Below are 23,632 nucleotides of genomic sequence, written 5' to 3'. Positions count from 1 at the left end.
AATCTGGTAAGGAGGAAGTACATAACATCATTACAATGATCAACCTAAACTTTGGGTTGATCATTGTAATGATGCTATGTAAAACTGGGTTCTCAATCCAAAAAAAAAACTGTAACTAAAAGATCTCCAAAGCTCACATGGGTTTTATTCCTGAAGAGTTATATCAAGTTTAAATGTTTATATTTTAGGCTTATAAAATGAAGTAATTTCCTGCTGTTTCTATTATATTATTACAAACATAATACTTTTGAACTTGATATTGGAAATTGTAGTTATTGTCTTATGTTTTATACACCAAAGAGTTCACTGATAATTGAAAAAAAAAAAAAATAATAATTGAACCATGAAATGTTCATTCTACACCGGTCTTTTTAAACAGCTAATGTTGTTATTCATGAGTTAAAATCAGTCTTTGAAATCTGTGCTTCGTTAAGTAAACTGTAAAAACAGTATTTTATGAATACATTAATAACGGCAAAAGCGTCCATCTACCCACTATTGTCAGTCTGTAATATCGGCTGTGTCCTGTGAGCTATTTTCAGCACCAAGGACTCCGCCTCATCAGTATGACCCAAGTCTCCGAGGTCAGCTGGTTTCTAAATCCCGGAGATTGTTACACACAGTTCCTGTTTCTGTTCACAATGTCTCTATGACTGTGCTAATTGGATTGCACCAGTCGGTTCTTTGACACAGAAAGCTTTCATGAATGAATGTGTTTTGAGACGCTTTAGCTATGAAGCCATGAAAATGACAAGGAATGAATATTGGTGCCACTAAGGAGCTCTTTGTTATTTCACCAACCACTCCAACTCTGCTCTTATTTAACACATCAGGCAAAGAAAAGACTGAACTCAGAGTTGTCAATGTCAGTCTAAGCAATAACTATGAAACAAAGTTATCATTGAGATTAAGACTGATAAATATGTTAGTATTAAATTCTGTCAGCAGCAACATTTTACACCATGGAATCTTCAAAAATGTCAGCAGATTTTTATTTTGTACATTATCATGAAAAAAATTCCATCTGCTGTTTCTCAAAAAATATTTGTGATACATATTTATTGTGTGGCAAAAGGCTCTGTTAGCTGATGAAATTGTATTTGAAACATCAACATAATGTATCTGAGAGTGTTTTGTTGGGTACATTATGAAAGGCAGTCTTTACCATCTGAGTGTAACATGGCTTATTCAGTAGATAAGTCCCCAATTTAATTAATAATCATGAAGCCAACATTAAATCTTGGCTGAATGAATGAATTCTCACAGCTCATAATAGTTTGATCTAAAGCTGATTGTTATCTGTGGATCAGTGGTGTTAACTTCATCTGTGTTATCCTCATTTTGATTAAATGATCTTTGTTGGTCTCCCTCAGGATGCCTGACATTTAGCTTTGCCCATTCAACACTTTGAATGGAACTGCTGTTCCTGACCACATGGTGTCCCTGTTGCTCCAAAATCATAACTGGATTAGTTTTTTAAGCCATGTGAAAATTTCATCACCTATGTGGAAGACTTAGTGTACTGTTGAAGTGTTGAGTGTTTAGTTTTTGCTAAAAATATCTTTTTAGCAGCCTATGATTTTTAAAGGCAAGGGGCTGGAGCCTATCCCAGTTGTCATCAGGTGAGAGGTGGGGTACACCCTGGACAGGTCCTTTGAAAGTGTGGCTCCATGATAATTATAATTTAATTTAATTTAATTTACTGTAAAATAACACTGTGCCTTATTGTAGGCGAAATAAAATGTTCAATGGCATTGATTACACATACTGTATGATTAGTATGATGAGTATATACTCATTCAAATGGTGTCAACCAATCTCAAAATGACTGAACAGTTGTACCAAATTGCGCTCTAATTGATCAACAGTGGAAGTCACCAAAGTATCTAAATTTGTGACAGTCCTTGTAACTTTCAAGCTGTTTCACTGAGTGAAACTTTGGACCTGCCGGTGGAGAACCATCAGAGTCAAGACATTGATTTCCTTTGATAAATTTCAAGGAAGTCAAGAGATTTGATCGATTACTCTGAAACAATGTCAACTTCAAGACGGCCGCTGGAGCTTTGCCCAAGGGGGTTCATTTACTGTTTGCTATGTGATATTTTATTTGAGTGTCCAAAATCAGTTTGTATATATATCCATTATCTAGTTGTCTGAAGAAAAAACTTCTCTGTGTATATAACAGAGTCGGTTGTGTTGTGATACACACTGATCAGCCACAATCTAAAAAAAAACAGTAACATGTCAAGTGAATAACATTGATCATTTCATTATAATACAATGTTCTGCTGGCACACATTTGGTCCTGACATTCACGTGGATTTTACCCAGACATTTACCACCCACCTACCTACATGTTGTTGCTGACGAGGTAAGTCTAACGCATACCAGTAACACTCCCAAATGGCAGTGTTCTTACCCAGGAGGACAATGTGGCCTGCAGTGCCACAAAAACTGCTTAGGAAAAGCTCAAAAATAACCCAAGGTGTTGACCTGATCTCCAAACTCTCCAAATCCCAAACTGTGGGATGCTCTGCGGGACCAAGTCAGCTCCACAGAGGTGCCTCCCCAGAACCCAAAGGACCCAAATGCATCCACTACCAACGACACCACACAACAACTTTAGAAGGCACTTCCCTATTGAGCTCCCCTCCACTTTCCATCACTGTAGTTTATGTATGTATTATGGGCTCCCTGACACCACTGATCATGTGGTGATTTATTTAGAGAAGCTTCTCTTTCCAGACAAGGCTTTTACCACAGCTATGGTCTGTGACCCACTTCTAGACAGACAGGGCAAAGAATGAGGAGAAGTAGGAGCTGTTTTAAGGAAGCTGATTTAAAGGACAAGGGAAAAGTTAAAATTAATGGAAAATACAGCATATATAACTGAGGAAGACAATCAAAAGGGCATGAAGATGATGAAGCAGAGATGGAAGAAGAGTATTTCAGGCCTTGTTGTTGCCTCATGTATGCTTTGGTGAATACTATGGGAGAAAGTAAAATCAGTATGGAAAAGACCTTTTACCTGGCAGATATTCAGTTTGCAGGTTTGGACTGTCATGCTGCTGTGTTGTAAGAATGACAAAATAGTCTACACAAAACAAATCCTCTTAAAACAATCACGACGCTGCTGTAGGTCTTACTTTCTGTGTTGAAAGCCAATTTGCAGGAACTAGTCTCCTGCTAAAGATTTGTGCCAATCAGTGCTTACGTGAACAAAGAAAGAGCTTCAGAAAGGCTTGCTCATCACTACTCAAATTAACTGAGCTTCTGTGAAATGACTAAATTGGTTATTATTAATTAATGAAAGAAAGCAGTGTTGCTGCTATGCATTGAGTTGTGTCACATAATCATTCTATGAGAATTCATCCTTTTTTATTCTAAATCAATTTAAATAAACTCAGTATTATGGGTGCAGGCTCCTCTGTGGCATACAGTCAAGGCAGCATGTCTGCCTCTGTATTTAGTCACACTACATATAATAACATTTGATTTAGAGCTAAAAAAATAAAAGTAAATGCTGAAATTACTTAGTCCAGTTGTTCTGGAGGATTATCATGATAGGCATTGTATAACCACAGTAATAGTTTCCGGGGTAACTTGAACATTGTTCCAATGAACATGAAGTAGGGAAAAAATTCTGAAGTGGTCAAAACTCGAAACAACTTTGATTAGGGTATAAAGTTAAAAAACAAAATGCTAAAAAATAAAGAAACTAGGAATAATATCCATATCCACATACATACGGGTCACCTTCAGTGGTGGATTGGGCATAGTCATGTGGCTTAACACCAATCATTGTCCCAGGTTGGCAAAGAATGGATAATGTTTAACATAGGACAAGGGCAACACCAATTTAGTCTATACATTATAGTTAAAAAAATAAAACTGCATCAGATATCACCAAAAAAAGGCATCATCCAACTACAAGGCTTTATTCAAGCATTTACTGTGTTTAATTACCAGTCCAAAACACAAACATAAAAATATCACATTTTGTATATATTGCTTGCTCTTACGTTATATTCTTAAAGTACCTGCATAAATAGTGGTTGACGATTTAAGATTTTTTCCCACTAATGCCTCTATCTACACACACATACACACATTCCCAGAGCAGATCTGAAGTGGGAGGCACTTGCAGCCTATGAAGAGATGTGAGCTGACGTGGCTCTTGTGGGACAGGCTTACCAGGATGGGAAATGGGATCGCACAATCGACAGGCCCATTCCAAATCCCAGCCCTGCCAAGCTTTTTGGCTGCAGAGAGCTGATCCGGTCTGACCTCCCTCAGGGCATCCTTTGAAAAAGCATGACATCATTTTTGAGAACGTTTGCCCACAGTAATATAAAAGGATATTTGCCTGTTAAAACTACTGCCTTTGACGAGCTCTGCTCTGCCTCTCCTCCCCAAATCTCACAGCACCTAATGAACAAAAAGATGTAAAATTCATGCATTCATCCATTATTTAATATTAATAGGAAAAAGCAGCATAAGCTAAATGTGGTGGAGAAGTCAGACAAGCCGGTAACTGGGTCATTGCACAAGACACAATTTTTCACCTGCTGACATGCTGATAACCATTTTTGTGAGATATGGTCTTGAATTAAATCCTGCAGTTTTTTTTTTTTTTTTTTGAATAAGGTCTGTACTCACTCAGGTCAGCATCAAGATTAAAGCACCTAATTACTAGTTGAATCTGAGGAATGAACAAAATTAGACTTAAAAGGATGTAAGAAAACATTGTCATCACAGGCTCAATTTAAAATGTTGTTTCAGAGCTTTTATTGTTATTCGGTCCTCATCTGCAGAAGGAATTTCCTCAAATGTCAAGTAATTATAAATGTTCAAATTTCTATTTTTTTAAGTTTTTTAAGGTTTTTTTTTTTTTTTTTTGGTGCTTTGCAGACACCCTGTCGATGTTGGTGCAAAATTAGAGACTGGAAGGTAAAAGTCTTAAGAAATTGCGAGTTTACCAAGCGTTTTGATTTTTTCAATTAATTCAGAAGATGCATCTAGCGAATACATTGTACATACAGCACACTAGTTCACAATAATGAAAATAAAACAGTCAAAGAAATAGCAGTCTCCAATATTATTAGGAATACAGGGTTTAAAATCTCTCAGAGAAATAAATGTCTGTGGTCAAAGCTGTTTTGATGAACTACAAACACCTTTGACCACAGACGGTAAGTAGTTAGGTGGACTGTGGGGAAAGATGGACCAACGTAGATTAATGGCAGAAAGGTTTAAAACGATCAGTGCCAAAGTGGAAAATGTTCAACAAACAGTAAATGCAATCTGCCCTGAACCTTTGTTGTAAAATTGTTGGAAAAACACACATCATTTGCACAGCCTAACACTAGAATGCCTCCACCAGGTGGTTCTTAAAAGCATAATGCCATTTTTAGTTTTCAGTTGCCTGTAAATAGAGGGACGTTTGGTGTGACTACAGAGTCATCATTTTGAATTCAGCTGAAGTTGTAATCCTAGAGGTGCACTTACACTTGTACCCTACTGATATGGCCTATTGTCTCATATATTTTTTCATTTGTTTGATTGGGTTCTCTTTGTCTGCTTTCAGGACGGTGTAATCAGTGAAAATCCACTGATGTTTTGAGTCATTTTTATCCAGAAATGTTGAAAATTCTGAGACGATCAAACACTTTAAGGCGTAACTGTAGTTTCTGGTGCTGTTAATGTGTTGTTACAACACAATACAATTCAGTAGTACTACAAACCACAGCCTCCAAATTGAAAACACATTTGAATCAACGGCTCTCTTAGTTAATTTAAACAAATCTGAGCCATCTACAGCTGAAACGATTGCTAGGTTACTGAAGTAGTGGAGTGACAGATGAATAATGGACAACTATTGTGCTTAGTAAAAAAATGACAGATGTTTGACAGGCTGAATAATAATAATAATAAAAAAAAATCTGTAGATTTAGTGAAAATATAAATAACAGCATGTAAACAACCAAAGTCCCCATTTTTGCTGTCATGGCTCACAGGGACACTTAATGCAACGTCCCTACTGTGACAAATCAAAATGTCTGCACTGTTAAGTCAGAAGAGTATGTTTAAAGTGAGAAGGAAGCAATGTTGGTTTTGGGTTTCTGACATTTCACTCAGACAGTGGTCTGTCAGCTGTAAATCTCTCAGTGAGAGGGACTAAAGCTTTCCAGCTCTGTCTGCTCAGGGAGAGATGAGGACCATTAAAGCCAGGATGCTAAAAGCCACTAAGTCTCCCTCTGTCTTGGAGCTGGAGTTGGACCAGCTGCCTGGTTGCAGTGTGTTTTTCTCTCTCCACATTGATCCTTCTCTCAAGCCACCTTTGACCAACATTTCTCTTTTTTTCTGGCTTTTCCTTCTTGTGAGAATGTTTAACAGTGTCATTTTATTCAGCCACATTGTGTGAACACAGTGATGGACTTTTACCCCTTTAATGTTTCAGCGTAGTCAGTGATTACTTTCCTCTGCTGCTGATTAGGGCGTGCATTCCATTTATTGACGTTGCATCTACATCTGTTTGCAGACTCAGCAGGGAGAGGGCTGTTCATGAGATATAAATATTAGACAAACAAACAGTTTCAATTAATCTATCCACAACCCAAAATACCTCTCTTTTTTTCATATTTCCCAGTGTTCATTCATTAGCATGTGGATCGGGGATGCAAGTAAGTGAAGACAGAAATGCTATGTGGCAATGAATTCCATGTGTGACAGGAGGAATGTTGAATAATGCATAATGCCTGACGCCATTTGTCATTGGAATATGTTGTCTCCAGTCGGATGAATGACGATGGGCTATGTTAACCATCAGTTAGACAGTGTTGCACAAAACAGACAAAGCTGTGTAAACTCAGAAGTAACTTAATAACCCTCTATGCAAATGTTAAAACCATTCAGGATTCCACTCTCATACCCTTGGCTGTTAATTTCGGCACATTATTCCCATTGTTCATGCATAAAGTTCGGCTTAAACTGTTGGATGATTGGCAACACACATACACATCTGTCTTTTCTGCCGGTTTTACCACAGATATTGCACATATCCGTGTTAAAATGCCACAGTTGTCACACATGTAGACATACAGTTAGGTCCACAGAAGTTTGATCAGTGACACATTTTTATTTATTTATTTTTAGCTGTTTAAAACATATTCCAGTTCTAGTTAAGACGTGACCTTAAAAGGGCTTTCAGCTTTACTGTGAAGGTATTCATATCTAAATTAGAGGAGAGGTGTAGGAATCACAACCATTTTAACAGACAGTCCCCTATTTTCAGGTTCTCAACACTGAATGGACATTGGACATTGACTCAGAAGCTATTTGGACACATGTGGGGTGTTCCTTCAGTTATGCAGGTCAAAGGTCTGGAGTTGTTTCCCAGTGTGCGTTTGCATTTGGAAACCTTTGCTTTTAACCTACAAGGACCTCTCAATCCAAGGGAAATATGCCTTCCTCGGACTGCAAAAACAAAAGAAATCTATCATAACAGGAACATTAGAGATGGCCAAATCACCAGCAAACATTGGGCTGATTACACTGAGATCAACCAGCAAGAGAATGACATTGAATTATTCCTATTCATATTATTGACAAACTATTAAAATGTAACTGTACTTTGGTCCCATATTCATAGCCTAAATGTAACTTGTAACCTAAATGTTTTTGCATAGAAACAAAATGTGGTAAATACTTCACAATAGAAAATTATGTTTTTAAAATCTTTTGGAGCGTGGTGCTACTGTATTCCTCCACAGTTCTCATCTTAAACTCAGTTCAAAAGACACAATGATACACAACAACTCGTACATCCACGATCTTGTTCACAGCCTCCGGTCGCTAAGGGGTTAAACGTCATTCGGTAGTAGTAAGTGGGTGGTAGGAGCCGAGGATGGAGCGAAGCCTGTGTAGCAACCACAGATCTCTTTCTTTTTTTTTTTCCACGAGAAAAGCGGCGTTACACCCAAGAAGATCAGAGGGAACACATCCTTTACTTGAATGCACAGATCTGAGTCCCAGAGGAGGAAAACGATAAGTGATCCACCTGCTTTCACTGCCGATGTTTGGATCTTGCATTTGGCTATAGAGTCTCCGCAGATTCGCATTGTTCGTGCCTTTTTTTTAACACTGCACAGATGCCTTGACAACGAGTGGATGTCTCATATAACCGAAATTTGTGGTTTCATGTGCAATGTGCACCCAGTGAACTCAGTGTGCATGCATGCACCGGTGCCGTCTATGCAAAAACACGTCGCCGTATTTGGTTTGGCTGCTAGCGGACTCCTATAACACGTAGGATGTCTGATCACTGTAATAGAAGCATTTCAAGCGATGGCGGTAGTTGGATTAATTTAGTTGGACTGCTATTCGTGCGTAAGCTGCAAACAGTATAAAGGATGACTCAGTGGGTGTCTGGGAGTGAAGATGTTTGCAAACTTGCTGGCTTTATCTAATCGGCGGTGCGATAACCTATGGCCTGACGGTCTGAGCTCTTCGGGAGGTTTCTTCTCTATCTCTCAGCTGGACTTCACTGCATGTATGGCACGCTGATCCCACCGTGCAGCCTCTCGCTTATTCAGCAGTTCCTGCCACAGAGCAGCATAGTTAGTGGTCTCTGTCAGCCTCTGCCAGCATGGGATGTTGGGCTGGGATCGAGCACAGGAGTGGCACTTTTCATACTTCGATCGAACCTGAATGTAGTTTTTTGGTCGTAACGCGAGATAAAATTAAAAGTTATGTTGTTATTTTTCACACTGACCCTAACAGCGCCACGTACTCCAGGAAATTAGCGGATATCATCTGATTTTGGTTGGTAAATTATGTTAAAAGCATCCAAACCTACGCAAAGCACTCGGGTCCAGTGTTAAATTGTCACGTTGTCCTGGTTCGCTCAAAGTCACGCGAGAGTGGGTCCTCTTCTCGTCCGGTCACCTGGAAGCCCCGCCGACAGGTGGAAACCCGGATACTCGCCATGGATGATACTGGGATCATCCGAAGACGGAGGCTGCAGGTGAGAACTTTTTAACCACTGTGTTTACTAATCATCCATCAGAAAATCTTAAAGTTATGACCGTCCTCTTTTTATACTTCAAACTAAGGCTGTAGGATATTGTATGGTGGGATTACAAGGAATATACACAACCCTTAATTAATCTAATTGAACAATTATTCCTTTGAATAAGTTTTGTTCTTGATAGTGTCTGAAACTAATCACAATATGTATGATGTAAAGTTTTAGACAGAATGTCATTAATGAGTGTTTAATATAACCAAATTCTCAGCACTTTGCTTTAATAATTGAATAAAGCCTATTGACAGGGAAGTTGTATACCGGATGTTTGGCTAATTTGGCAAACTAACACTACATCCATTACACTGATAAAAACTGCCCTGCTCGTTCATTTGCTGCACTGTCTGCTGTGCCCTAATCCTCTCAGAGGAAGTTACCCTGTTTTAAACAGTATGACAACATTTTTGATTGCAGACAGACTTCTTTAATGTGTAGTTTTGGAAACTAATGAACTAGTGCACTGGGTGATAGACCTCTTTTCATTTTTTTTTAAAGTGTATAATAATCAGTCCTATTTTGAGTGTGGTCTGCTTAAAGGAAAATAAGTAGGTGGAGGAGATTATTCAGTTACATTTGCATGATGTAGATTCCGCTCGTTTGTTTCACATTATGACTGACGTGTCAAGCCACTAGTAAAGCGAGGCTTCCCTCCGTATGCTGGGCGTGTGTAACTAATCAAGGCAGGAAATGCTCAATATCAGGGCCACTGTCTGCCAGTCTGACTCCTTGTGAATTAATTTACAGTAAAAGTTCTTGGTTGCACATCTTTACAAGATATCCTTTATATTATTTATGAAATAGAGAGAGTAGATGTCCTGTGTATACATTGTTGCTCAGTTGATAGAGGCTTAGGCTAAGAGTTTCCTATCCTAAAGGCGATGTGCTCCTACTGTAAGGCAGATTATACCAAATTAAAGATGTAATAATAAATGGCTGCCTGAGGAGTTAGTCATGACAACATGTCATTCTAACAAATACAAGGATATTTGATATCTATACTCCTACTATGCCTTTGTTGAATCATCTAATCTGTTTCTCAGTGACATTTAGACTAAGGCTGCTTTTCCATAGCTATTAAAAGTGCAGGGACATATGGGCTAAAGTAGTTTTCCTCTATGTTTGTGTTGATGTCAAGACAAGCGTTAGAGACATTCAGGAATCAGGGGGAAGCTGGGTTATGTACCAGAAAATGTTCTCAGCTCCAATTAACAGTTATAAAAAATAGGTTAGTGTGCTGATTATTGTCTGTGTTGATTTCTTTAGTCAACAAATTTAAAGGGAATAGTACAAATGTGTCCATTAAGATTCCTTAAAGCTAAAGTTTACATATTCAAACTAGAAGAGAAACAGCAGAAATACACATTTTAAAAACTGGAATGTCATTTAAACCTTAACATTTATAATCACTGGGTCATTTTATTTATTTTTTTAAATTGTTTCAGATGAATGTTATTAACTGATTAATATATTATATGTTTCAAATTTGACAGTTATTTTGTGCTTGGCCTGTTTAGACTGAATGATTAGTTGCTGTTTAATGTAGTCTCAAAAAATATTGGAGCATGCCAATCTCTAGTTCCCACCATCCAAAATAAGGACTATGATTCTATTGTCTATGATTTGTTTGACAGGAAAGGTCCAAACTTCTGATAAGTTCTATTTAAAACAAAGACAAGATAAAAAAAAGCAGCAAATGTTCATTTTTAAGAAGATGAAACAAGAAAATATTTTCCATTTCCTTTATTAAATACTGCAGTTCCTATAGCTCCTCTCCAAATAGACTTAGACTTTGATAAGAACCACAAGTAAAAGAAAGATTAAATAAAATAAAATAAAATATAAGTAAACTAAGTAAAAATAGTCATAGCCATTAATAGCCACTAACATAAATAGCATGGAGTTATCTGATACAGAAAGGTGAGTTGTACAGCTGGACTGAGAATGGTATGAAAGAAGTCCTGTAGCTGGATCAGTCTGTCCCTCTATTGTCTGGTGTAGTGGATGAGATGGATTGTCCATGATGGAGAGCAGTTTGTCCAGTGTCCTCCTGTCCCTCACTGAGACAAACGTCTCCAACTCACTGCCAATAACATGACCAGCCTTTCGGATCAATTTGTCAATCCTACTTATGTCCTTTTTGTTGGTGCTGCTCCCCCAACAAACCACAGCACAGTACAGGGCGCTCACAACAACAGACGGGTAGAAAATCTCCAGCAACTTGCTACATACGTTGAAAGACTGAGCTTCCTCAGAAAGTAGAGTCTACTCAAGCCCTCCTTGTACTGTATACAGCATCACTGTTGTCCCTCCAGTCCAGTCCAGTCACTCAAGCTAGAAGGTTTGAAGAAGAATTGAGGGTGTAAATTAGTAGACATGCAATCACTTTGCTCAACTCAGTAGTCCCAGTGATTAAAATATTTATTCAGAACGTAATTGTATCTAAATTTCGTCCATATTATTGAAACTGTCATTAGAAAACAAAGAGCAGACCATTCTGGTAGGAGAAAATCTGCTGTGAACATAGAGCTGTAAAACGTAATGCACACGCAGGGACACAGCTGGACAAGAGACACACAATCACACTACAACCTTTGTATCTTAGTAAAATCAGGAAAACAGACATAAAAATAAACACGCACTTTAAAGGAGATCACAAAGACAAACTGCACTACTCAGACACAAGACACTGAGTGCATTTTCATATGGTTGTGCATCCTTTCATACTGTGGCTTCATGAAACATCTTGCTTGTTCCTTTGTGTATGTGCTTAACATTCATGCTTGTATGTACATATCAAATTGACTCCCACCCCCTGCCCCTGCTCTCCATTTCCGCTGAAGTGGTCGATACCAATATCTCAGACAGAGGAGGTCTAAATGCTGAGGATGTGGTGCAGTTGTTGGGCCCATTAGCAGGACTAATGGTGGCCTAACAGCCCTGTGTGTCCTCAGGGAGGAAGACCAACCACCAGCAGAGCTGTCTGAAAGGGCTTGAGGCCAGGAGGAGGGGTGGGGGCTGCATAGATTAGACGTAGGCAGCAGCTTTGGGCTCCAGTTGACCCTATTTAAGTGGCTATTACGATATTGGGATCCCTTTACTACCTGGATCTACTTTTGCATATAGACATGTATGATATGTTTGTGTTTCATACAGATGATGACTTCATTGGTAATTTCTGAGTGTGGACAGCAAACTGATTAGGGATTAAACTGATGTAGAGGTTAGCTGAGTGTCAAAACCAATACACTACTTGAACTTGTAAATGTGTATATTCAGATTCTAATAGAAAGTATTTTTTTCTATTGATTTACCAAAGAATTTTAACACAACAATTCAGTTTTAGCACACCTGTTTGGAAATTTTGCCTGTTTGAAAATGGTGTATAATGAACAAAATTCAGACTTTCAATCAGGCAGTAATTTAGTTAAGAAAACAAAAAATGTGAGACAGTGAATGAAATACACTATGTATAGTGTTAGGGTAACTTCTTAGCACTTGACAGTAGATTTCAAAGTTTGAAACCAGTATTGATGTTTGAGAATTCATCAGATAATAATATAGTTTAAGCCAATATTAACATGTTTTTTTTTTTTTTTTAAGAAGTATACAAAGACAGAAGGAAGCAGTGTGACGTTATAACAGAGCAACAAAATATATGACAGCTGGAGGAGATCTGGTTTGGAGCAATAAAACGTCATACTTTAAACTTGAAATTTCTGAATGATTTCACTTTTCCTCCCCGTGGTCAATGATGGTAGACACTTTTTGTAACCTTTTCATTGTCATTTAGAAAAAAATAAACATAAAATCATTGATCAGATGTTTTAGTCCACAGTGACTATCTAATCAGCCCTCACAATCTCTTTCTGGCATCTTCTTCTTAAAAAGATTAGGAAATGTTAGGTCAGAGAGGGAGGGGGCATTATACACAAAAAAATACCCCGTCTGACTCCAGTTTGGAGTTAAATAAGCACATTTCCAATTTCAATCACTGACTCTTTTTTTGTCAACTGTACACATCCAAAAACATTCAAATCAATAATAGAATATCAGTTTCCTGAAACAGGGACCATTATTCTATATGAAACCCATTAAAATAGAAACTAGATCAGCTACAGTCAGTAGCATCCTTATATTTCTATTTTGCTCTATATATTTTTGTTGTGTTCAAATTTGTTGTATATATTTTTGCCAAATTCCACGCTACTGTGACAAGGAATTTCCCACACTCGGGACAAATAAACAATGTCTTATGTCTTACGTCTTATCAGAGATGATCATCACTGTGATCTGTGCCACCAGTCCATTTCATGTGTTTTGCTGTGGGTAGGAGTATGCCATTGATGTGACTTGTTTTCACCTTGAAGATTATTGTGTCATCCTAAACAGTTGTAAGTGCGTGGAGTTACACTAACACTTAACCCATATGCTCATAATGCTCACACACAAAAACAAACAAAAGTCATGCCTCATCCTTCTCTGTTGTAGGAGTATGGAGTACTCATTCATGCATTCACTAGCATAATTTGTCCAATATTTTGTTCTGGGCAGTGTGCCAATTTCCAATATGCTAAGCACAAGGGATAAGAGTGTGATCACTGCAAAAGATCCAACTCTCTTTGCCAAGTCCTGTCACTGATTGCCATGCCCACTGCTTTGTTCTGCCTCACCATGGCCTTCTGATGTCAGTATTACTCAGAAAGGGTAGGTTTTGTTCTAAGAGAGCAAAGTGTACATCAAAGCAACAGATCTGGGCCAGAATATATTTGGGAATCTCTTCAAATATCTGAAATACTTTATCTTGGCTTGAATTATCAAACGAGAAACATATAAATGTGCAAAAGCCTGTGCCCATGTTAATCCCCCAAACAGACAAAATAAGACAAAGCAGGTCTTCTTAAAGTTTCCGAACTCTTTCCTGTGTAACAAGAAAGGAAAGAAACTTGTGTGAGCCACACATTATCACATTATTTCAGACCTTTGTGGAAAGACCTTTTAAATTCAAAGCTTTTAAGTACAACTGGTAGACTATTAAGCTGAAAAATACACTGTGTGACATTTGCCTTGCAATTAGCTGTCAGTATTGGCAGCAGAAGCAGAACAGAAGCCTCATGACTCTCCCCAGAGCAGCAGCATATTAACATTTTTCTTTTATTTGCTTTCCAGTTGGCCTTCGCTTTGTCCTCGGGTAAATATGCACACTAAAAAAAGCCTTAGAAAAACTATGTGACACCCTGCCTTTACTTCTTAGGCAAACTTTTTTAATATTTCAGTTTGTTTTAACTGTACAGCAAGGCATAGATGCTGAGGAGACTGTGAATATGAGTGTGTCTACACTAGCCTGGTGTGGCCAGACTTAACCTTATCAGAATAAGAGTCTGGAACACCCTTTTTGGATTTCATTTTGGGCCGTATTTCAATTATTTGTACAACAGTAAACAAATTCACTTCCACAACCTTTAAACATACATCCAATTGGTGCAACCTGGACACATCCTCAGTGATGTTACCTGGGGTTATGGAGTGTTTCGGGTCTTTCAAACATAATACACTCTCTCCCAGGCGACCCAGCCAGGGTTGATCAGGCCCTAGCTTGTGTCCAGGCAGCGCTACCTCACCCACGGCTCTCCTCTCCTCATCCACAGCCACCTTGAGGCAACTTCTGCCACCTCAGGGACTTCTTTGATGGCCCTTCGCTTACTGGCCCCTGTGATGCCCAGCATGTTGTAGGCCCTACATAGGGACTGGCCTGCAAACTCTCTGCATCCCACCTCGATGGGCTCGCACCTAGCTTGCCACCCATTGCTCCTGCACTCCTCCACTAGCTCAGCATACAGTGGGGAAAATAAGTATTTGATACACCGCCGATTTTGCAAGTTTCCCCCCTTATAAAGAATGGAGAGGTCTGTAATTTTCATCATAGGTGCACTTCAACTGTGAGAGACAGAATCTAAAACAAAAATCCAGAAAATCACATTGTATGATTTTTAAATAATTAATTTGCATTATATTGCATGAAATAAGTATTTGATACACTAGAAAAACAGAACTTAATATTTAGTACAGATCCAATTACAGAGATCAAACGTTTCCTATAGTTCTTGACCAGGTTTGCACACACTGCAGCAGGGATTTTGGCCCACTCCTCCATACAGGTCTCCTCCAGATCTTTCAGGTTTCGAGGCTGTAGCTGGGCAACACGGAGTTTCATCTCCCTCCAAAGATTTTCTATTGGGTTTAAGTCTAGAGACTGACTAGGCCACTCCAGGACCTTGAAATGCTTCTTACGGAGCCACTCCTTAGTTGCCATGGCTGTGTGTCTCAGGTCATTGTCATGCTGGTAGATCCAGCCATGACCCATCTTCAATGCTCTTACTGAGAGAAGGAGGTTGTTGCCCAAAATCTCGCAATACATGGCCCCATCCATCCTCTCCTCAATCCAGTGCACTCGTCCTGGTCCCTTTGCAGAAAAGTACCCCCAAAGCATTATGTTTCTACCCCCATGCTTCACAGTTGGGATGGTGTTCTTGGGATTGTACTCATCCTTCTTTTCCCTCCAAACACGGCGAGTGAAGTTTATACCAAAAAGTTCACTTTTGGTCTCATCTGACCACATGACCTTCTCCCATGCTTCCTCTGGATCATCCAGATGGCCATTGGCAAACTCCAGACGGGCCTGGACATGTGCTGGACAAGCAGGGGGATCTTGCATGTGCTGCAGGATTTTAATCCATGGCAGCGTAGTGTGTTACTGATGGTAACCATTGAGACTGTGGTCCCAGCTCTCTTCAGGTCATAGACCAGGTCCTCCCATGTAGTTTTGGGCTGATCCCTGACCTTTCTCATGATCATTGACACTCCACGAGGCGAGATCTTGCATGGAGCCCCAGTCTGAGGGAGACTGACAGTCATCTTGAATCCCTTCCATTTTCTAATAATTGCACCAACAGTTGTTGCCTTCTCACCAAGCTGCTTGCCTATTGTCCTGTAGCCTATCCCAGCCTTGTGCAGGTCTACAGTTTTGTCTCTGGTGTCCTTAGACAGCTCTATGGTCTTGTCCATGGTGGTGCGGCTGGAGTGTGATCAATTGTGTGTGTGGACAGGTGTCTTTTATACAGATAACGAGTTCAAACTGGTGAAATTAATACAGGTAACGAGTGGAGGATAGGAGGGCTTCTTAAAGACAAACTAACAGGTCTGTGAGAGCCAAAATCCTTACTGGTTGGTAGGTGATCAAATACTTATTTCATGCAATAAAATACAAATAAATTATTTAAAAATCATACAATGTGATTTTCTGGATTTTTATTTTAGATTCTGTCTCTCACAGTTGAAGTGTACCTATGATGAAAATTACAGATCTCTCCATTATTTATAAGGGGGGAAACTTGTAAAATCGGCGGTGTATCAAATACTTATTTTCCCCACTGTATCTTGCTCTCTTCCTCTCATTGGCCTCCTTGATGCGGTCCTCCCAAGGGACAGTGAGTTCCGGGAGAATGATCCGTTTGGAGGCTTCTGAGATGAGCAGCATGTCTGGCCGCAGTGTTGTAGTGGCGACATTTTCTGGGAATTTCAGTTGCTTCCCCAGGTCAACTTTCAACTCCCAGTCTTGAGCTGTTGCTAGCAGACCAGAGGAGGTGGACCTGTTAGCTGGTGGAGGCTTCTCCCCAGCCCGAATGAAAGTGACGTCAACCCACAGATGACGTGAATGACAACATCGCACGAAGCCCATACAAATGATTTGACTGTTCCGGCACTGATTGTTCTTTGACGAAGCATAATCGACCAGCCACCAAACATTTGTGGGCGAGAAAGTTGGTCAGGCTTCCAGGCGGTGTCTGTACTGCTTTGTATGTGGCATAACATCTTAATGAAAGCTTTTTGTATCGCCATAGTGCACAAGGCTGCATCAGAATGTTTTCTTATGCTCGATTATTTTACCCAACTCTTTGTGTGAACGTGTCCCTCAAGGCTGTGATACACCAAGCCCACATCAAAGAACTACCGACAGGAAGGCAGAATGTGATGTTGCCCCACGTGTCCTGGGTCTCGACATGAAAGTTAAACTTGGACACAATGCGGAGAGTACAGCCAGTAGCCAGCTGGCACATACTGTACGTTCTGCTCTGTGTGAAAGGAAAATTCTTTTAATGCCAGCAGGTGGTAGTAGCCTGTATTTCAAAAGGGGAAACTGGAAGATCTACTATTAACTGGGATGCTAAGTAAACCAAACGATTGTACAGAGCTGAACTCTCTTAAATCCGATTAGTTTGTCTACAGTTTATTTGAACATTTTGTTTACTTTCATCACTTCCGCTTAATAGCCCATCAGAGGAATATCTGTGTTGGGTGCATTCTGCCACCAATTCAACATGTTGCAGGACACACCCAAAACCTATGGCCACAGATGCTCACCGACTGTCTGCTTGGTGTGTCACGGCCTTAACAATGACATAACACCAGTATACTGTACATAAACAGGTGTGTGTGTGTGTGTGTGTAATCACACCTTTCTGTGTTGATGCAGTGTGTCCGTACCTTGTTTTTAATGTATTTATTTGAGGTGTAAGGACACACCATTCCATTAGCAGATATACTTATGAAGACAGAAAATTAGTTTTAGTGGTGAACAATAATACACCTTACCAACAGTAACAAAATTGGCAATTGGCATTGCATTGTTAAAAATTGTAAAAATTATATATTCATTTAGTAATTATGTTCCACTAGTGCCTGTTATCCACATTCACACTTTTTACAATAGAAAATACTAAAAGAAGAAGAATTTGCTTTGTTCAGTAAAATAGTACAGCACTTTCCAGTGGCAACGTCAAATTACAATTTTTATATTTGGACCATTGAGTGTTAATGGGTTAAAATAAACATTTTGCTGCATGATTTATTGTGAGATTGTACTCTTTATGGATGCATGAAAGATTGCCCTTTATAAATGTTGCCAGCACCTTAGGTGAGACGTGTGTCTTACTGTTGCAGCTATAGATTTGTTTAATCATAGATTTATTTGCAGACTATCTTTTCAGTGAATTGAATATTTGTTTGGTTTAGAAACCATCAGAGAATAGTGAAAAATGCCAGTTTCCCACAGCCATGATGTGGTCGTCAATAGTCTTCTATAAAACATATTCATATTACACTACTGTGTATTACAATTTATTATGTAAGGCCACTTTCAGACAGAAACCGGGATCTCAGATGATGATTGGCAATTTTGGTGAAAAGTGACTCAAAGAGTTAATACAGATTTATTTTCTACAAGAATAATCAACAAATCTGTGGAGCACTGTTGGGAATGTGTCATTTTAATTGCGTATTAAAATCCTCTGTTCCATCCTGACAGTAGAATATAGAAATTAATTTTGCTGTCAACTAGAAAGCACCTTTATACTGTCTGAACATATCTTTTAGCTTTCTATGCTTGAAGGTCCACATTTATACTGCTACTACTTTACTTAAAGGTTTTTGTTGCAAGCAAAGGAACACTACTGAGAACTTCCCCAGGATTTCATGGTCACTTGAAGTGAGGCGAATTCTGTTCCCAGAAATGCTGCCGTAACCAGTAACATGGCAACACTATACAGTAGCTGTCTATTGGAGAGGGACCAGGTGTTGGACTTTTATCCATTAGCCACCCTTATCGCCCCATATTCACACACACACACACACACACACACACCCACACACACACACACACACACACACACACACGCAAGACTCCTGTGGTGCACTCTCTGAGTCATCCTGGTGGCGCTCACTTCCTCATCAACATGGACCTTACAGTATTAGCATCCCAGAAAGAGCTCAGTACGATAGATGATGTCACTAGGTGTATTTTAATTTTCTATCTTAGTTCTAAGTAGCACTTTGACATTTAAATAAAAAGTGCTTATTCACATTCATAATAAAGTTTAGTTAGATGAAGGAGACTGACACAAATCTCTTGTCATTGTAAATATGAAGCTACAGTGTGGAGATTATTAGCTTAGTTTAGCATAACAATTTAGTGTTCCATACTTAACACACAAAGAGTGAGAGTGGTACCTGTCTTCTCATTTTACTCTCAGTGCAAGAATGTGACTGAGCCTGTTTTGCATGACACTGACATATTATTCTTATAAGTTGTGCAGAGTAGCACTTTTCAAGTTGCTGCATGTACACAGCACCTGTTTCACTCCTAAGAGGGATAATTATAATGATTATTTCTTCAACATGCCTTTTAAACAGCAATGTGTGTGGGAGTGAATTTGGACACTACTTGGTCTTAGCTTTAACTAGAGCAGGTTTGCATCAAAATAGAAAGAACCGTTAGAAAAATACAGATGTTCAAAATGGGCCCTGTATTAACTAGTATTCTGTATTAAGACAGGAATGTTGAAGTTTTATACTTGGGGGAAGTGTTTATACTTCACAGCACTGGAACTGAGTGAGTTTGGTTAGCTGAGTTGTTGAGTAGTTGAGACTGTTTGGAGACGATGGCTCCAACTGTCAAGTCATGTTACATCAACTGGGTTTTTGTAATGCCTGTTTACTTTTACATGGACAATGCAATAGAGGGAGGGAAATCATTTTCAGGTTGAAAACCTCTGGAATGGCTTATGCATTCTCTGGTTTTTGCCCATTTTTCTCTCCTGTCTTGTGACCTTTTTGTTGTCAGTCACTTGGATTCATTTCTATTCACTGACATGGCTCTATGTCATTAAATCCTTTTTGAGTGAAAAACATCTAATGATGATATCTTTTTAGAACCACTGAGCAGAAGAAAATAGCCCATTAAATGGTGCAGAACAGGCTGACAACAGAAATTGAATGTAACCTGATCTTACCCATACTGAATGTTAAATGGTTTTAAATTGGGAATAGATGGGCAACAAGCAGCATACAGATTCATCCTAGTAGATCCTAATTACATCAGAGTCCTTAATGTTGTTTCTCAGTGTCATAAATATAGCAGCAACAGAATTGGCTTTGGCTCCACTCAACCTGCTGGTTCCTGAAGCCCTGAGGCCCTGAGGCCTCTGAGCACTTAGGAGGGATCAGCTTTCAAACTGTTTCTCACTCACGTCAGACATAGACAGAGAATTGCACAGACAACATCAACACGAAGTAAACCTGGAAATTGCAACATTGCCCCGTTATCTTCATCCAGCATACACAAACAAAACTGTTTATAATTTTTGTTAAATGCTGATTGTGTTTACATGGACAATATTTTGTCAGTGATTAATATGATTTTGATTAGAAATTGAAACTTAACTTTTTACATGGAAGTTAAATAATATGACTTGATACGATGGATGTGCCCTAAAATGTCAATCAGAATAACTGTTTTTGACATGTGTGAAGTGGTTCTGCCTTCTGAGGAGTGAAACATCTGCCAGAAATATAACAAAAGAAGAAGCATTTTTTTTACCCAACATTATTAAAAACAGTGAGTTTGTTATATATAAAAGACAATAAAAATTATTTGACTTTTTCAACTGTCCTGCCTACATCAATTTTGGCTTCATTCACCCTGAGAAAAATGTTCAGATGAAGCGTTTCCATGATTATTAGTGTTTTCTAATCAATGGATTTTCAAAGCTTTACGTCACCATTTGAAAATTCCTTTTGATGCGCCTGGATCGGTTCAGTCTGCTCCAACATCTTTATTCTGCTTGGGTTATTATTCCCATCATTATTATTATTATTATTAGTGGAAAACTAGTGTCCATCCATATAAACACAGACAATGTGGGGGTTTGAAGGAAAACAGAAGTTTGAGTGAATAAACAAACTACACAGAGTGTGATCCACTCTGTTTTGCAACCCAAGTTATGTATTGCAGGATTAAAGCAACGTGAATTAGAGGGGAAAAAACTGTTTACACAATTATTTATACAGTTTATTCATATTCATGTGGCATACTGCATTTTTTTGACATCTTTTGATCCACAACAATCCTTCAGAAAAAAACATTTCAAAGAAAGCGTCTCATGTCCAAACTATAGCCACCATCTTCTGTGACAAAATGGCACAAATTGCAAGATACATTTCCTCTGTAACCATAGAAATCCATGAAGGCTGCACACAACCAGCGTATCAGTCTATGGTTTGACCTTCAATGAAATAGATTTATATGCACCCTGTGTATTTTCTAAGAAATAACAAAGTGCTTTACAGGAAGGATTAAAATCACCAGTGAAATATATGAGGTGATGAATATGGAGAAGACATTACCAATAAAATCCGTTCTGCGACAATAAATTCAGTAATGGCTTTCCTTCATTAAGCAATTATATCAGTATGATTACTTCAATCTGTTTCAGTCTTGATTGAAACTCTGTTTACAGTGTAATATAATGAGACATTATAGAAACAGATTGCTTGTTGTGATCTGAAACTCATCTAACCTGTCTCATCTGTCTTCTCTCTTCCTCTTTTTCTCCCTTGTTTTCCCTTTCTCACCAGAAGGATCTACCTCTGCCCCGAAAAAGTAGCAGGTAAGTTTAACTTTATATAAATTCCTCTATATATTTTATCTTCATAGATTTCTGTTCTTTTCTCTATAGGGTCTGCAGTGTGTGGGCACAACTTCCCCAAAATAGCTGAGGTAGTTACCTTACAGGGAAAGTCAGAAAATTATATGGACAGCACCTGGAAGTAACTGACTTGACTTGATTTTAGTGGGATCTCACAAAATATTAATATTAAAGCAAGAACTCAATATGAAACCAAGTTGTTTTCTGAGCTGACGGGCATAGACAGCAGAGGATAGAATATTTTTGACATCCTTCCAGCTTTTTTATTTATTCATTAGAAGCCATGGTTAAGTGTCATTATTGTGCAGTGGGAGCCTTGTCTTCAGACAGCAGCACATTTTAGCCTTGCATGAGCCCTTTCACTCACAGAGCTTATTATCCATTGGCCCAGTCTGTTGCACCAGTGAGCTGTGCAATGAAAGTTCAGCAGCATGAGAGCTATGGTGTGACCTCAATGCCCTGTGTGGATGTAGGAATTTAGGAAGGTTTATTAAGACGTCAGAAAGTTAATTTTCTACTCTTCCCTTTAATATTCCTACCATCATTGATAGAGTTTATTTCATTAAACCTAATCCTAATTATATTAGTATTACACTCATTAAGCATGTTAAAGGGAATTTAGCTTTTTCATTTTATGACATATCTAATGTTAGTCTCAAATAATGAGGTAAACATACACTATGTAAAAGAAACCAAAAGCTCAGGCTTCAGATCACTCTGAACACTTGGATTCCGACAATTTCTTCTTCTTTTGTGCTTGCTGCAAATGTTTAGTGAGACTAATGTCTTATTTGTTGAAATGGGCACATATCACATAATAAGTCTATTTGAGTATTATTATAGGTGTTTAATGTACTCCAGCATGCAAATATCCACACAATAAACAGGCAGGTAATGAGGGTAATATTTTCCAAACAGAGGTGTCCTCCTATATTCTTTGTTGTTGCTGATCTTGGCACTGTCACTGCTCATATTCTTATTCAGATTTGTCTGTATATAAAGGTGGATGAACCCTCTTTGAGATCACCCATAGGATTCTTAAAGAGCCTTTTTGAAGCTCAGTGTGGGGAATCTGCCATCTTGGATTTGCCCGGATGCGTCTAACTCCCACTTAGTCCAAAAATGAACAAAGAGGTGGAGTGTGAGTGGAGCTGAGGTGGGCAGGTGTTGCTGAGGCAGGCAGCTAGAAACCTGTGATGGCACCCACAACTTAATTTATACATAACTTTAAGCCTTTATGCGATTTAATTTTAGATTTATATTTCAAAAATCATCCCCCGCACAGTGTTCACGAATGGAGAATTTAGCTGTATAGACTAAAATAGTTTTTAATACCAAGCTGTAAATTATTTATGTTCATCATTTTAACATAGAGATCTACAGGGATTGACTCACATCTCAGGTGGCCATTTCAGGAACTGCTGCTCGGCTTAAACACATGCGATGGATTTGAGATGGTGCCATTTAAGTTCATCGACGTTGAGTCAGTCCTCACAGGCAAAGACTTCATCAAAGTCTACCAATAAGAAGAAAGTGAAGTTTTGTGGAGTGGGGCCTTAAAGAGCCTGGTGCTATTCTGTTCCCTTTTTGGCAGAGGCTATACTGAGGGCCAAAATAACATGAGACAATATGAGACAAATAAGAATTTATGTAAAATGTGAATAGTACAAAGCTACTCTAATTGAGTACCACCCTAACTTAGTGACAGCAGAAAGCAGTTTAAAAGGTTGTTGTCAGATGATCATTGTGGAAGCTATGAATCTGTACCTGAGAGAACCTACCTGGGAGTCATTGCATTTTTAAGTTTTTCTGAGTTTGAAATAAATCTGCACATCCATGATAGCTGAGTGTACTTCAGTTAAATCAGTCACTGTTGCAGTTGACCTCACAAACTTCTAATTATTAGCCGTTGTTTGAAGTGTTATTTTGTAGATGACATTGTGGAAACCATTACTATCTTATAAGAAAGAAACCCTCTTATTGGCGGCTGTGGCTCAGTAGGTAGAGC

At 38.8% G+C, this 23,632-nt stretch overlaps 1 protein-coding gene across 1 annotated transcript in view; it reads left to right on the top strand.

Annotated features, from left to right (window-relative positions):
• Positions 1 to 8,986: 8,986 nt before the first annotated feature.
• Positions 8,987 to 23,632, top strand: part of mast1a (microtubule associated serine/threonine kinase 1a) — a gene marked incomplete at its 5' end in the record, with an annotated part of 69,902 nt that continues 55,256 nt past the window's right edge. Inside the window, 2 exons of the mRNA XM_084559248.1 lie at positions 8,987 to 9,025; positions 21,554 to 21,585. Coding sequence (XP_084415374.1) covers positions 8,987 to 9,025; positions 21,554 to 21,585 — 71 coding nt within the window. The remainder of the gene's footprint in view (positions 9,026 to 21,553; positions 21,586 to 23,632) is intronic.

Source organism: Chelon labrosus (assembly GCF_963514085.1).
Source record: "Chelon labrosus genome assembly, chromosome: 2".
Classification (NCBI taxonomy): domain Eukaryota; kingdom Metazoa; phylum Chordata; class Actinopteri; order Mugiliformes; family Mugilidae; genus Chelon; species Chelon labrosus.
Note: the sequence above shows the minus strand (reverse complement) of the source record. Positions and strands in the feature narration are given on the sequence as shown.